This window comes from Staurois parvus, unplaced genomic scaffold, assembly GCF_062004578.1.
Source record: "Staurois parvus isolate SC_StPar_1 unplaced genomic scaffold, SC_StPar_1.0 ptg000068l, whole genome shotgun sequence".
NCBI classification, from domain to species: domain Eukaryota; kingdom Metazoa; phylum Chordata; class Amphibia; order Anura; family Ranidae; genus Staurois; species Staurois parvus.
The window spans coordinates 9,232,757-9,245,857 of record NW_028317864.1 but is presented as its reverse complement, the minus strand read 5'-3'; the positions used below and the strand labels follow the sequence as shown (position 1 = coordinate 9,245,857).

Sequence of the window (13,101 nt, the reverse complement as noted above, 5' to 3'; positions counted from 1 at the left end):
GGTGTTCCCGTGTAGGAGGAGGTGATCCCCCTGTTCTGGTAGTGGATCCCTAGTGTAGGAGTAGGTGATCCCCCTGCACTGGGAGGTGATCCCGTGTAGGAGGAGGTGATCCCCGTTCTGGTAGTGGATCCCTAGTGTAGAAGTAGGTGATCCCCCTGTACTGGGAGTTGATCCCTCTGTACTGGGAGGTGATCTCGTGTAGGAGGTGATCTCGTGTAGGAGGAGGTGATTCCGTGTAGGAGGAGGGACGATCCCCGGTGTAGGAGGTGATCCCGTGTAGGAGGAGGGGACGATCCCCGATGTAGTAGGAGATCCCCCTGTACTGGGTGGTGATCCCGTGTAGGAGGGGACGATCCCCGGTGTAGGAGGAGGAGGTGACTCCCCTGTACTGGGAGGTGATCCCGTGTAGGAGGGGACGATCCCCGGTGGAAGAGGAGGAGGTGATGACAGGTGACATGTGACTGTGGCGGCGTTTCTGCTTCCTGTCGGGATGTCTCCTCCCCCAACGTCCCAGAAGGCGGCGGAAGTCAACATGTCGAGTCTGCACAAGAGCAAGTAAGAGAGCCCGGGGGGAGTACCGGGGACACAGGAGAGGGATGGATGGATAGTGGGGGGTGTGATGACATGTATGATGGGGGTTTGTTATCAGTGACCTGTCATGCTGATACCCATAGATGATGATCTGTATGTGTGCCCAGAGTGGTTGTGGGGATGTGGCGCACACACAGTCCGTGGCGTTGTCAGTTGGGATGTTTGGGGATCACAGTGTCCATGTTGCAGTGATGGTGCTCTGCGCTGCTTTGATGTTTGTTTTTTAGGCTCTGTTCACACCTGGACGCGCGTTTTTCCTTCTTGGTGCGCTGCCATTCGTTCTTACTGATGCAGCAATGCACTATGAAAACACACGCCAATTACAATGCATTTTTGGTGCAATGTATTATTTAAAAAAAAAAAGTCCATACTCTCCTGTTGGTGAATATGGGAGTCCTTTAAAATGAATGAATGGGTTTCTATAACATATGACACAATACTGCGCGTCAGTGCACATGTGTTACCGCAGTACATAGACCTCAACCTAGACTTACACATCACATGTGCAACAGGGACTAGCAGGCTTCCGAAAAACAATCCACACTCAGATTGCTTTTCAGAGGTGTTTGACAGGCGGTGAGGAGGCAATATGTCACCTCCTGACTGCCTGATTAACCCCACAATTGCTCTACTCCACAATCACATGCAGTGCACATGGTTGGTACAAGTGCAGTGGTTGTGTTCAGCAGCAGCAGTTCTGCCCTCTGAAAGCAACATGCTTTGCCATACGTTTTGCTATGGCTGCGAAGCACAATGGGTGATTGAGGGGCGGTAAACTGAAATGCCTAGTTTTATTGCCTCCAGGCCACATATGTGAATGAAGTCTTGAGGCTCATTAACACCATGTCTATGTCTAGACCAAGGTAAGGGCACATAGAAAACAATTGATGCCTATGCCCAATGTCCACAGCACGACGCTGCATCAAGTTGTATTACAATGCATGGCGTGACAATGAAGCATGTGCGTTTTTGTACACGGCGCAATGCATGGCATGACAATGAAGCATGTCCGCCTTTGTACATGGCGCAATGCATGGCATGATAATGAAGCATGTCTGCCTTTGTACACGGCGCAATGCATGGCATGATAATGAAGCATGTCTGCCTTTGTACACGGCGCAATGCATGGCATGATAATGAAGCATGTCTGCCTTTGTACATGGCGCAATGCATGGCATGACAATGAAGCATGTCAGCTTTTGTACATGGCGCAATGCATGGCATGACAATGAAGCATGTCTGCCTTTGTACACGGCGCAATGCATGGCATGACAATGAAGCATGTCTGCCTTTGTACACGGCGCAATGCATGGCATGACAATGAAGCATGTCTGCCTTTGTAAACGGCGCAATGCATGGCATGACAATGAAGCATGTCTGCCTTTGTACACGGCGCAATGCATGACAATGAAGCATGTCTGCCTTTGTAAACGGCGCAATGCATGGCATGACAATGAAGCATGTCTGCCTTTGTACACGGCGCAATGCATGGCATAATGAAGCATGTCTGCCTTTGTACACGGTGCAATGCATGGCATGATAATGAAGCATGTCTGCCTTTGTACACGGCGCAATGCATGGCATGATAATGAAGCATGTCTGCCTTTGTACACGGCGCAATGCATGGCATGATAATGAAGCATGTCTGCCTTTGTACACGGTGCAATGCATGGCATGATAATGAAGCATGTCTGCTTTTGTACAGGGCGCAATGCATGGCATGATAATGAAGCATGTCTGCTTTTGTACACGGCGCAATGCATGGCACCGCTCCCCAGTATTAGGACCTGCTGCGGTGCATAGGCATATAGTGGAATGAAATGTCACTTTGGGACATATCTATAAAGTTGAAAAAAAAAGTAGCAATGTGTCACAGTGCTTCTCACACAGTATTCCAGCGAGCATGCATTAAAGGATGCATTACATGTTCTGCTGGTGTGCATGAGCCCTTAGCCCCCATTCACACCAATGCAATTTGACAGTTCAAAATCACATGACAAGTCGCACCGTGTGCCTATGGAAGTGTTTAAATCAGTGCGACTCCGACTTGCACCGATTTTGAAAAAGGTTCCTGCATTATTTTTGTCACTTTCATGTGTGACTTGCATTGACATCTGTGCATGAAGTCGCACAGATGTCAGCAAGCTGCAGATGAAATCGCACTGACTGGTGGCTTTGAAATCATGCATGGAAGTGGCTTGATTTCAAAGCTGCATTCGGTGTGAACCAGGGCTATGTGTTACTGAACTGCAGCAGAGAAAATAAATCAGGACTTCTGCTTTGCCAGTCAGGGCTGTACTGTGTTGCAGAGCTGTTTACATTTCAGAACTGGATGGACAGAAATACAATTCCTTTGGCAGGTAAAGCAACTCTCTTAGGCCTTCTTCACATGAGCGTACTTGAGCATGCACCTGTGTGAGGGCTGTGTTTGCCCACATGGGATGCATAGGTGTTCCATGCATCACTGCGCAGGTAGTTCCATTCATCCGGGGAATATCAGATTGCCTCTCGGGGGATCAGGAAGGAATTTGTTTCCCAGCAGGAGCAAATTGGATCACAGCCACATCTCTGATCTCTGTACAGAGCCCTGTGTTGTTATTAAACACAGGGATCTGTACTGTGATTGGCTAAGTCAATCAGCAGGTCCCTGCCATAAATCAGGTGACAGACACGCGGCCTCTACCCAGAAATGGAGGATCACATATGTGCTGGTGTTTTTTTGCCTTCCTCTGGATCAACTGTGGGTATAGGATTATAACTTTTTTTTTTTTTTTCCTATGGTTGAACTGGATGGAGTTTTGTCTTTTTTTCAGCCAGACTAACTATGTCATTTGCGACACAGCAGCTGCATAGACACAGATGCTGCTTCCATTTTAACAGCCATTCAGGGCCCCAAACGCAGATGTGCATTCAGGGCCCCAAACGCAGATGTGCATTCAGGCCCATGCACTTGCACCCAAACAGCTTTCAAATAGGGAGCAGCACCTGGTGTGAAAGGGGTTTAAGGACCGGTTCACACTATGCCCTGATATGGATCGCACAGGAACACGCTGTGTGATTCATATGCAGGTCTGTGCAGTGTATTTCATGCCCATTCAATTGCATGGGATGAAATCACACCGCACCGTTCTAAAAGTAGTGCATGCACTTTTTTTTTTTAAACGCATGGCAACGCATTGCATAGTACTCTGTACCATGCGGTTTGGCACAGGCCGGTGCGGGCAAACGTAAAGTGTTTGCGACCTGCGTTCAGGGTGTCATGAACGTTAACTGACCCCCACAGCAGATCACAAGGGCATTGCGATCGGAATGCGGTTCGGGCATCTGCACGGGACCATGGCTCTCCTGCATCACATTCCAATGTGAACAAGCACTAAGGACTCTCGGTCCATACTATTGATTGGAAGCCACCTGGACTGGCTCCCTATCATGCGACCACTGTGTCAGTCCTTCCCACTCTCCCATGCATCAGATCCTACAAAAAAATGTAGCTGCTTACTTTTAATATATGCATACTTATTTGTCTCAGAGTCCAGCAATGTTCTCACCCGCACCGTCCCTTCTCTACCCGGCATCTCAACTGTGGGCACCAGGCTGTGACAGCTTGTGGCTTCACAGCCGGGTGCCCACTGCGCATGCATGAGTTGCGCTGTGCATCCTGATTGGTTCGGCAGTTCACTTCACATGTCCCAGAAGACTGTGGGAAGAAGGAGGGGGGCCGGACTTGCGGCTCATTTCGCCACGGTGATCTGGGCTGGAAGCGGGACCAGGTATCCACATCCCCCTCCCCCCCCCCCCCCCCCAAAAAAAAGTGCAAAATATGGCTGTGAAGGGTGGGAGGAGACAAACAAGTGGAGCTTCCACTTTCGGGTGGAACTCCATTTTAATAAAGGAATGCTGGGGCTGGACAGAAAGGAGTTAAAAAAAACAGGTAGCCCTATGTGCCCATTGGCTATGAAAACTAAACTTGTGGCTTTGCAGCGTTACAAATTGTCATAAGCGAGCCGCAATTTTCATGACTGAGCCATTAACCACTTAAGCTCAGAAAGATTTTACCCCTTTAGGACCAGGGCATTTTTTTGCAGTTCGGCACTGTGCTACTTTAACTGGCAATTGAGCAATCGTGCAACACTGTATGCAAATAAAACTTTTTCTTCCACACAACCGGATCTTTCTTTTGGTGGTATTTGATCACCACTGGGTTTTCTATTTTTTTTTATGATATAAACGGAAAAAGAACAAAAATTTTGAAAAAAAACCCCAATATTTTCTACTTTCTGTTATAAAACATATCCAAAAAAAATAAATTACATTTCTTCATAAATTTAGGAAAAAATGTATTCTGCTACATGTGTTTGGTAAACAAAAATCTCAATAAGTGTATATTAATAGGTTTGTACAAAAGATAGTGTCTACAAAAAATGGTATATATACTAGAATTTTTACCTATTATTATTATACAGGATTTATATAGTGCCAACAGTTTGCTCAGTGCTTTACAATATAACGGGAGACAATACAGTTCAATACAGTTCAATACAAGAGGGTTAGGAGGGCCCTGATCCTTGGAGCTTACAATCTAAGAGGGAGGGGCTGGTGATAGAAAAGGTTTATACTAGTAATGGCAGTGATCAGCTACTTATAGTAGGACTGTGATAGTGCTGCAGGCAATCTGACCCTAAAGCCTAATACACACGACCAGAAAATCCTACGTAAAATACCGCTTTCAAAGTGATCATACAATAATCTGATTGGTAGTACACAGCTTTTGTCTGAAATTATTCGAAGGGACAAGCACAAACATTTTTCCTGTACGATACCAGATCGTGCGGTTTTCATTTAATCAGCACAGTTTTCATCTGAAAGTACAATAAAAAATGCATTACATCACTTCTGCATCTTTTCTGTCGTACGAGAATTTTCGTAACTTTAGTAGCTTCTTTGTTTTCGATATGGAGACTAGCATGCCAAAAAAAAACGGACAATCATTCGTCTGATATTCTCATCGTGTGTACAGAGCTTAACGGATACTGGGTGGGAACTGACTGAAAGACACTGACATCACCAGTGACACTAATACAGTGATCAGTGCTAATACTGCACACTGTCACTGTAGTAATGACACTGGCTGGGAAGGGATTAACATCTAGGGGCAACCAAAGGGTTAGCTGTCTGCCTAACAATGTGTAATGTGTGCTGCTTTTACTAATATAAGTGGATGTTTTTTCTACCTGCTTTGCAGGGAGAAAACACAGCCACATCTCTCATCTCTGTACAGAGCCCTGTGTTGTTATTAAACACAGGGATCTGTACTGTGATTGGCCAAGTCAATCAGCAGGTCCCTGCCATAAATTGGGCAACAGACACGCGGCCTCTACCCAGAAATGGTGGATCACATACGTGTACATGATCCAGTGCAGCACAGCTGCCCGTCCACCTTAAAAAAGGCTGTAGGCAGTCCTTAAGTGGTTAATAATTGTTTCAGACATTTAACACAGATGAGCACATGCATGTAAAAGTCTGCATATTAAAAAAAAACAAAAACAAAACACTAAAAGTTTGCACTCAAATTTCTCGGAAGAAAAATTCACAACCTATGTGGTTTCATCAGTGCAAAGTTATGCTGCTGTGTAAAGTCGTATGATCTGTCCAGATCCTCTTCATGTGATGTAAACAAAACAATGACAGGATGATCGGCGATGTTGAGCCCTTAGGGTGTGTATTAAAAATAAGCTGGAGTGCTTATCACTTTAAACAAGGAATAAACGTCCTGTACTGCTGAAAGGGAAAGTTACATAGTTAGTCTGGCTGAAAAAAAGACAAAACTCCATCCAGTTCAATCATTAAAATAAAAAAAAGTCATCATCCTATACCCACAGTTGATCCAGAGGAAGGCAAAAAGTGGAGTTCGTTTTCAGCAAGGGGCTCATTCACAAGAGCATGGAGGTCTGTACACTGTGTGTTTATGCAGCCAAAGGTGACAATGTTCTGTGCGGCTGCTGCCAGCAACTGGTTAAAACTAAATCAATGGCAGAAGGGGCTCTATGGATCTCCCTGCACATGTGAGCAATTGTAGCTGTACAGGAATGGATGCATGGCCTTGGATGCAGTCTGTCTGCCTCCTGTTCTGTGCATTTATCCCTGGTGGGACGCTTAGTATATAGACATCCAATTTAAATCGGTGTGCTAACTTAACAGAATGCACGTCAACACCCTGCGTTGTACCTCTCAGGTGTAAAGAGGCCCATGGAATTCATTTTCAAAAATTTAGGGCCAGTTCACATCACATGTAGTCCAGTGTGTTTTTTTTTTCCTGCATCAAAAACACATGGAAAGTAGTTTATATGGTTTCCAACAGCATAGTTCACACCAGTGCAGTCAGTTCCAGGGCATTCCAGTTACAGAAAAAGAAAATAGAACATGCTTCATTTTTCCTGCACTGGACTGTACTGGAATGTGGTAAAATGCATAAATACACACAAGACTCTAGTACAGTGAAAAAGATGCAAAAAAAAGCATCTGGAATGCATAAAAATACACCAGAACGCATCAGAAATGTCGTAAAAACCAGAAACGCATGTGGAACAGATCTGGTGATCATTTTTGTAGTGTGTATAAAAATTTGTGTTTTTTTATCATTTTGTAATAAATGGAGAAGTTTGGCTATATCACTAGAGGGAGCTCTCACTGGCTCAGTTCAATTACTCTTCCATCTGTTGGGTGTATTTCCCTAACCGGGAGCCACAGCTGCTGCGTACAGCTGTCCATAGAAATCAGTTGCAGGATGCAGCTGCACGCAGGTATGCTCAGCCTACCAAAGTACGCCCCTGAACACAGACTTTCTGCATCCAGAGGCATACGTCCGTACTCATGCTTACATATCTACTGCCATATACCCACCTACATCTCATACTGTAATTGATTTCTATGGGCAGCTATACACAGCACCTGGTGCTCATGGGTGGGAAAATACGTCCCAAATTTATGTTCTGCAGCCCCAGGGGCACGTGTGCATGAAGCCATATACTGTGATAATAGAAATATTAATTATAATATGTATTTATTAAATTATAATGTATAATTATTAAAAATATTGTAGTATATTTAGATGAGACATAGATATTATTTACTAAAGCTGGAGAGTGCAAAATCTGGTGCAGCTCTGCAAAGAAACCAATCAGCTTCCAGATTTTATTGCCAAAGCTTAATTGAACAAACTGAAGTTAGAAGCTGATTGGTTACCATGCTCGGATGTACCAGATTCTCAGTGATCCAGTTTGAGTAAATCTCTCCAATAGACTTGCGTTTTGAGACTGAGCAGTAAATTGTGCAGCACTTCAAAGCAAGAAGCGAAGACTACCAGGGCTGCTGTTAGAAACCACAGGGCCCCATACAGCCAACCTGACAGTGCCCCCCCTCCGAAAAACAAACAGACACAGGTTACTATGCTTCAGTTATGAATGAATACCATGAATGATCGGTACCATCACTTGTGTTCATTCAGAAAAGGAAGGGGTATGTAAATGTGGCATATTCGGACCCTTCCCCCACTCTCAATTCTGAAGGATCCTATTGTGCGCTTGCAGCTGTTGGTGGGAAGGAGAGGAGGGAAGCCGGCAGAACTGCAGGAGGGGGGTGGGGAACGACACTGGGGGGCCTGGGCAGCAGGGGGAAATGTATGGTGCACAGGGAGGGCGATAGTTGCACCAGGGAGGCAGTTACTGGAGCTAATGCCCCTGTATGGCTCCCACTGATTGTAGACCTACACAAGGCTGGACTGGGCTACAAAACTATCGCCAAGCAGCTTGGTGAGAAGGTGACAACAGTTGGTGCAATCATTCGCAAATGGAAGAAACACAAAACAACTGTCAGTCTCCCTAGGTCTGGTGCACTATGCAAGATCTCACCTCGTGGAGTGTCAATGATCATGAGAAAAATGAGGAATCATCCCAGAACTACACAGGAGGATCTTGTCAATGATGTCCAGGCAGATGGGACCACAGTCACCAAGAAAACAATTGGTAACACACTATGCCGACAAGGACTGAAATCCTGCAGTGTCCGCAAGGTCCCTCTGCTCAAGAAAGCACATGTCCAGGCCCGTCTGAAGTTTGCCACTGAACATCTGAATGATGCAGAGGAGGACTGGTTGAAAGTGTTGTGGTCAGATGAGACCAAAATCTAGCTTTTTGGCATCAACTCAACTCTCCGTGTTTGGAGGATGAGGAGGAATGCTGCCTATGACCCCAAGAACACCATCCCAACTGTCAAATATGTTGGTGGAATCATTCTGCTTTGGGGGTGTTTTTCTGCTAAGGGGACAGGACAACTGCACCGCATCAAAGGGATGATGGACAGGGCAATGTACTGTCAAATCTTGGGTGAGAACCTTCTTCACTCAGCCAGGGCATTGAAAATGGGTTGTGGATGGGTGTTCCAGCATGACAATGACCCAAAACACACGGCCAAGGCAACAAAGGAGTGGCTCAAGAAGAAGCACATTAAGGTCCTGGAGTGGCCTAGCCAGTCTCCAGACCTTACACTGATTGAAAATCTGTGGAGGGAGCTGAAAGTTCAATACCTGTCAATGTAGGCTCTCATAGGATACAGAATGACATTTGTCAATGTAGGCTCTCATACAATACATAACAATGACATCGGTCATTGTAAGCTTTCATACGTTACATAACAATGACATCTGTCAATGTAGGCTCTCATACGATACAGAACAATGACATCAGTCACTGTAAGCTCTCATACGATACAGAATGACATTTGTCAATGTAGGCTCTCATACGATACATAGCAATGACATCTGTCAATGTAGGGGCGAACACCCTGATAACCTTGCCCTGTTTGCAGAATGAATGGAGCAGATTTGATCTGGAGTCCTGGACTAGAGGCAATGTGTACTAATCTGATGACATTTTTGTCTGTTTGCAGAATCGCAGAGTTCCAGAGCATTGTCAGTGAACCGCTCATCAAGCTGCCTGTGTTGAGGGAACTTTGCTTTAACGGTAAGGCGTCTTGTCTCAGCTGGACTTTGAGCCTTTGTTTTCTTTTCCACAGCGTTGGCAAACCCTCATTAGTTTCACATTGACTAAAGTTAGATTTACTTAGGAGATAATTAACTGTCTAAAAAAAAACGTGCAACGCAGTGTACTGTGGTTTTCATGCAAGTTAGCTGCACTTTCCCATAGCAGGAATGTTCAATTCATATCGCCGTATGCCTGTGACATGTAGTTTCGGGCGCCAAGCAGGTAGATTTTTTTTTTTTTCCTTTAGCCCTGCTGCGGCAAGCAGCGGGCTCACCTCTCAGATGGAAGCATTTGAGACAGCATCGCTGCCGCCTGATTGCTTCCACACAGCCCACTGTGGTGTCAGTCTCAGCTCCCCCCTGCCTGCGACGGGACCAGTTCAGTGGGTGCCTGTGGGAGGTAGGAGAGTGGACACATTCACTCCCCTCCCCTTCTTGACCTGACCAGGAGGTGATGTGACATCACTTCTGGGTCCCCGTTGACAGATTCCCGTCCATCAAGGCCAGGAAAGAATGTAATGCAGTGTGACGTGCACTGTTACATCCAGTGTAGTACAGGGGAGATATGCAGGGTCTCAAAAAAGAGAACCTGTCACCAAAAATCATCACATGGAGGACTTTTTGTCCCCTATGTGATATAAAAAAAAAAAATTATATATATATTTATATGTCTACGCGTGAAATCGTCAATTGCGATATACATGTTACATATCGCCATGCACGCCAGAATAAGAGCAATAATTCTAGCACCAGACTTCCTCCGTAATGCTAAACTGATGACCTATAGGAGCTTTAAAAGCGTCACCTATAGAAAATATAGGGTTACTAAAGTTTGTTGCCGTTTCACAAGCGCATGCAAATTTAAGGTTTGACATGCTACATAGTTAGTCTGGCTGAAAAAAAAGACAAAAGTCCATCCAGTTCAACCATTAAAAAAAAATGTTATAATCCTATACCCACAGTTGATCCAGAGGAAGGCATATGTTGGATCTGCGTTTACTCGATGCAACCTCATCTTTTATATTTTACAAAAAAAATTGCTAATTTATTGCTTTTTGTGCCCACAAAATTAAGTTAATTGTATTTTTTTACTGAAATGTTGCGTTTCCTAGACCTTTGTGATAATATCGAGTGACATAAAACATTGGAACTACCGCAATTTCATTTTCTAGGGTCTCTGATTTCAGAAAATATATAATGTTAGGGAGTTTTGTGTATTCTTCAGGCCTTAAATGATTTTCAAAATGTGTGCAAAAAACGCAAAAACGTCTCTGGCAGCAAAAGGGATAAAGTATAAGCTGGACACTCCCCTTTCCTGAAAAGCACCCAATCGGTTCTCATTACACCGCAGGGTCTCTCCCTTCCCTGCTAGTCCCCGGGTGCAGTGCTGGAGATGGGAGGGGAGGAGGAGATAAACGGCACAATGTTCAAAATATTAAACATTTAATTTGACCTTTTGTTGTTTAAAACCCCAGACATTAAAGCAGAATTAAATACGGTTTTAGTTAAACTTTTTTTTTTCTTTTTTTTCAGGACAAGTAGATCATCAGGAGGGACAAGTAGATTGGGGCACCAATTTAGTCCCTGGGCAAGTAGTTTTTAAAAAAAAAAACCACACCCCTGCATAGACTTCTATTATGTCCCGCGATTTTGGTACGATTTATGAAATTACACCAAAAATCCTGCATGTAGGGCTTTTGGTGCTGTTTCAGAAAACGCACCAAAATGTAATAGCCCGGACAGCACCCCCCATTGACTTCTCCATCACATCCAACAATGCCACCATCAAACCTGCCCCGCAGGCCAGAGTACTTGGTGTCATTCTGGACTCCAACCTATCCTTCCAGCCCCAAGTCCAATCTTTAACAAACTCGCAATGGATCAAATTCAAAATCCTAACACCGACGTACAAAGCTGTCCACCATACTGCCCCGAACTACATCACTGACCTGATATCCAAGTACCGCCCAACACGCACACTCCGCTCCTCACAAGACCTCCTTCTCTCTAGTTCCCTGGTCTCCTCCTCCCATGCCCGCCTCCAGGACTTCTCCAGGGTGTCATTCATCCTCTGGAACTCCCTGCCCCAACCCATCAGATTATCACCTACTCTCCTCTCCTTTAGGCGCACCCTGAAAACCCATCTCTTCAGGGAAGCCTACCCCACCCCCTGCTAACCTGCCGACCTCCTCCACTCTTCCTACCACTCCATCCCCCACAGCTATCTCCTCCTATACCACCATCCCCTCCCTCCTAGATTGTAAGCTCTAAGGAGCAGGGCCCTCGATCCCCTCATCTTTTGCATTGTATTGGTATTGTTCTGTCACATGTTCTGTCCCCCTTTGTAATGTACAGCGCTGAGCGAACTATTGGCGCTTTATAAATACTGTATAATAATAATAATAATAATAGAAGTCAATAGGAAAACACAGCTAACCCACATGAAAGTGAACCATGGCTGGTTTGATTCTCCTCCCTCCCCACTGGTGGTCTGCAGTCACATTGGTTTGTAAGAAAGTGTGCTCGGGAACACTTACAAATGTTCCAGGGCATACTTCCCTGCTAACCAGGCCAGGGATCCCAGTTTTACTGCACAGCTCTGTTTATTATTTATTTATTTATTACAGGTACTTATATAGCGCCGTCAATTTACGCAGCACTTTACATATATATTGTACATTCACATCAGTCCCTAACCCTCAAGGGGTGTACAATCTAAGGTCCCTAATTCACATTTATACATACTGGGGACAAAAACCCACCAGCATGACTTTGAAGTGTGCAAAGAAACAATCCGAGGGCGCAGGGGCCTTGTGCATTAGTTTCTAAAAATTAGATTTATTGAATAAAAGTAGTATACTCACAAAAGAATAAAATCAAAGGCACATCACAAAAAAGACAGCATGGTCCAATCTCCCTAGATGGTGGCTGTTGAGGGACTGTAGGCCTCCAAATGTCTGACGCGTTTCGAGGCAGAATCTCTTCCTCAGAGCTCTACTACTATATACTACTTTTATACAATAAATCTCATTGTTAGAAGGTAATGCACTAGGTCCCTGCACCCTCTGTTTGTTTCTTTGCACACAGCTCCTTTGGATTTCCCTGGTCTGTTGAGGGCAGTAAGGCTTGCATTCCCAAAAAGTACTCCATGTGGGGTTATTGACATTGTGGAGCTCATCGTCCAGTGCAGGAGTTTCAGCATTCGTTTGCTCATGCTTTTTTGTCTGACATTGAAGTGTGGGAGGAATGTCTTTGAAGTGTGGGATAAAACCAGAGAATACAGAGGCAATGCACACAGGCACAGGGAGAACATGCAAACTCCAGGCAGGCAATGCCGTGTTCGAGGTTCAGACTGACAACCCTAGTGCTCTATGGGGAGAACTGTGTTCCGGTTCGGTTTTCACTCTCACTGCAGCAAATCATACTGGATTGCAAGTGAATCGTGCACGACACCACCTGTTCCAAGTGGTCTC

General features: G+C 45.1%; 1 protein-coding gene across 1 annotated transcript in view; it reads left to right on the top strand.

The window, feature by feature from the left end:
• Positions 1 to 405: 405 nt before the first annotated feature.
• Positions 406 to 13,101, top strand: part of TBC1D13 (TBC1 domain family member 13) — a 50,812-nt gene continuing 38,116 nt past the window's right edge. The window contains exons 1-2 of the mRNA XM_089669126.1: positions 406 to 555; positions 9,535 to 9,608. Coding sequence (XP_089525252.1) covers positions 491 to 555; positions 9,535 to 9,608 — 139 coding nt within the window. The 5' untranslated portion in view covers positions 406 to 490. The remainder of the gene's footprint in view (positions 556 to 9,534; positions 9,609 to 13,101) is intronic.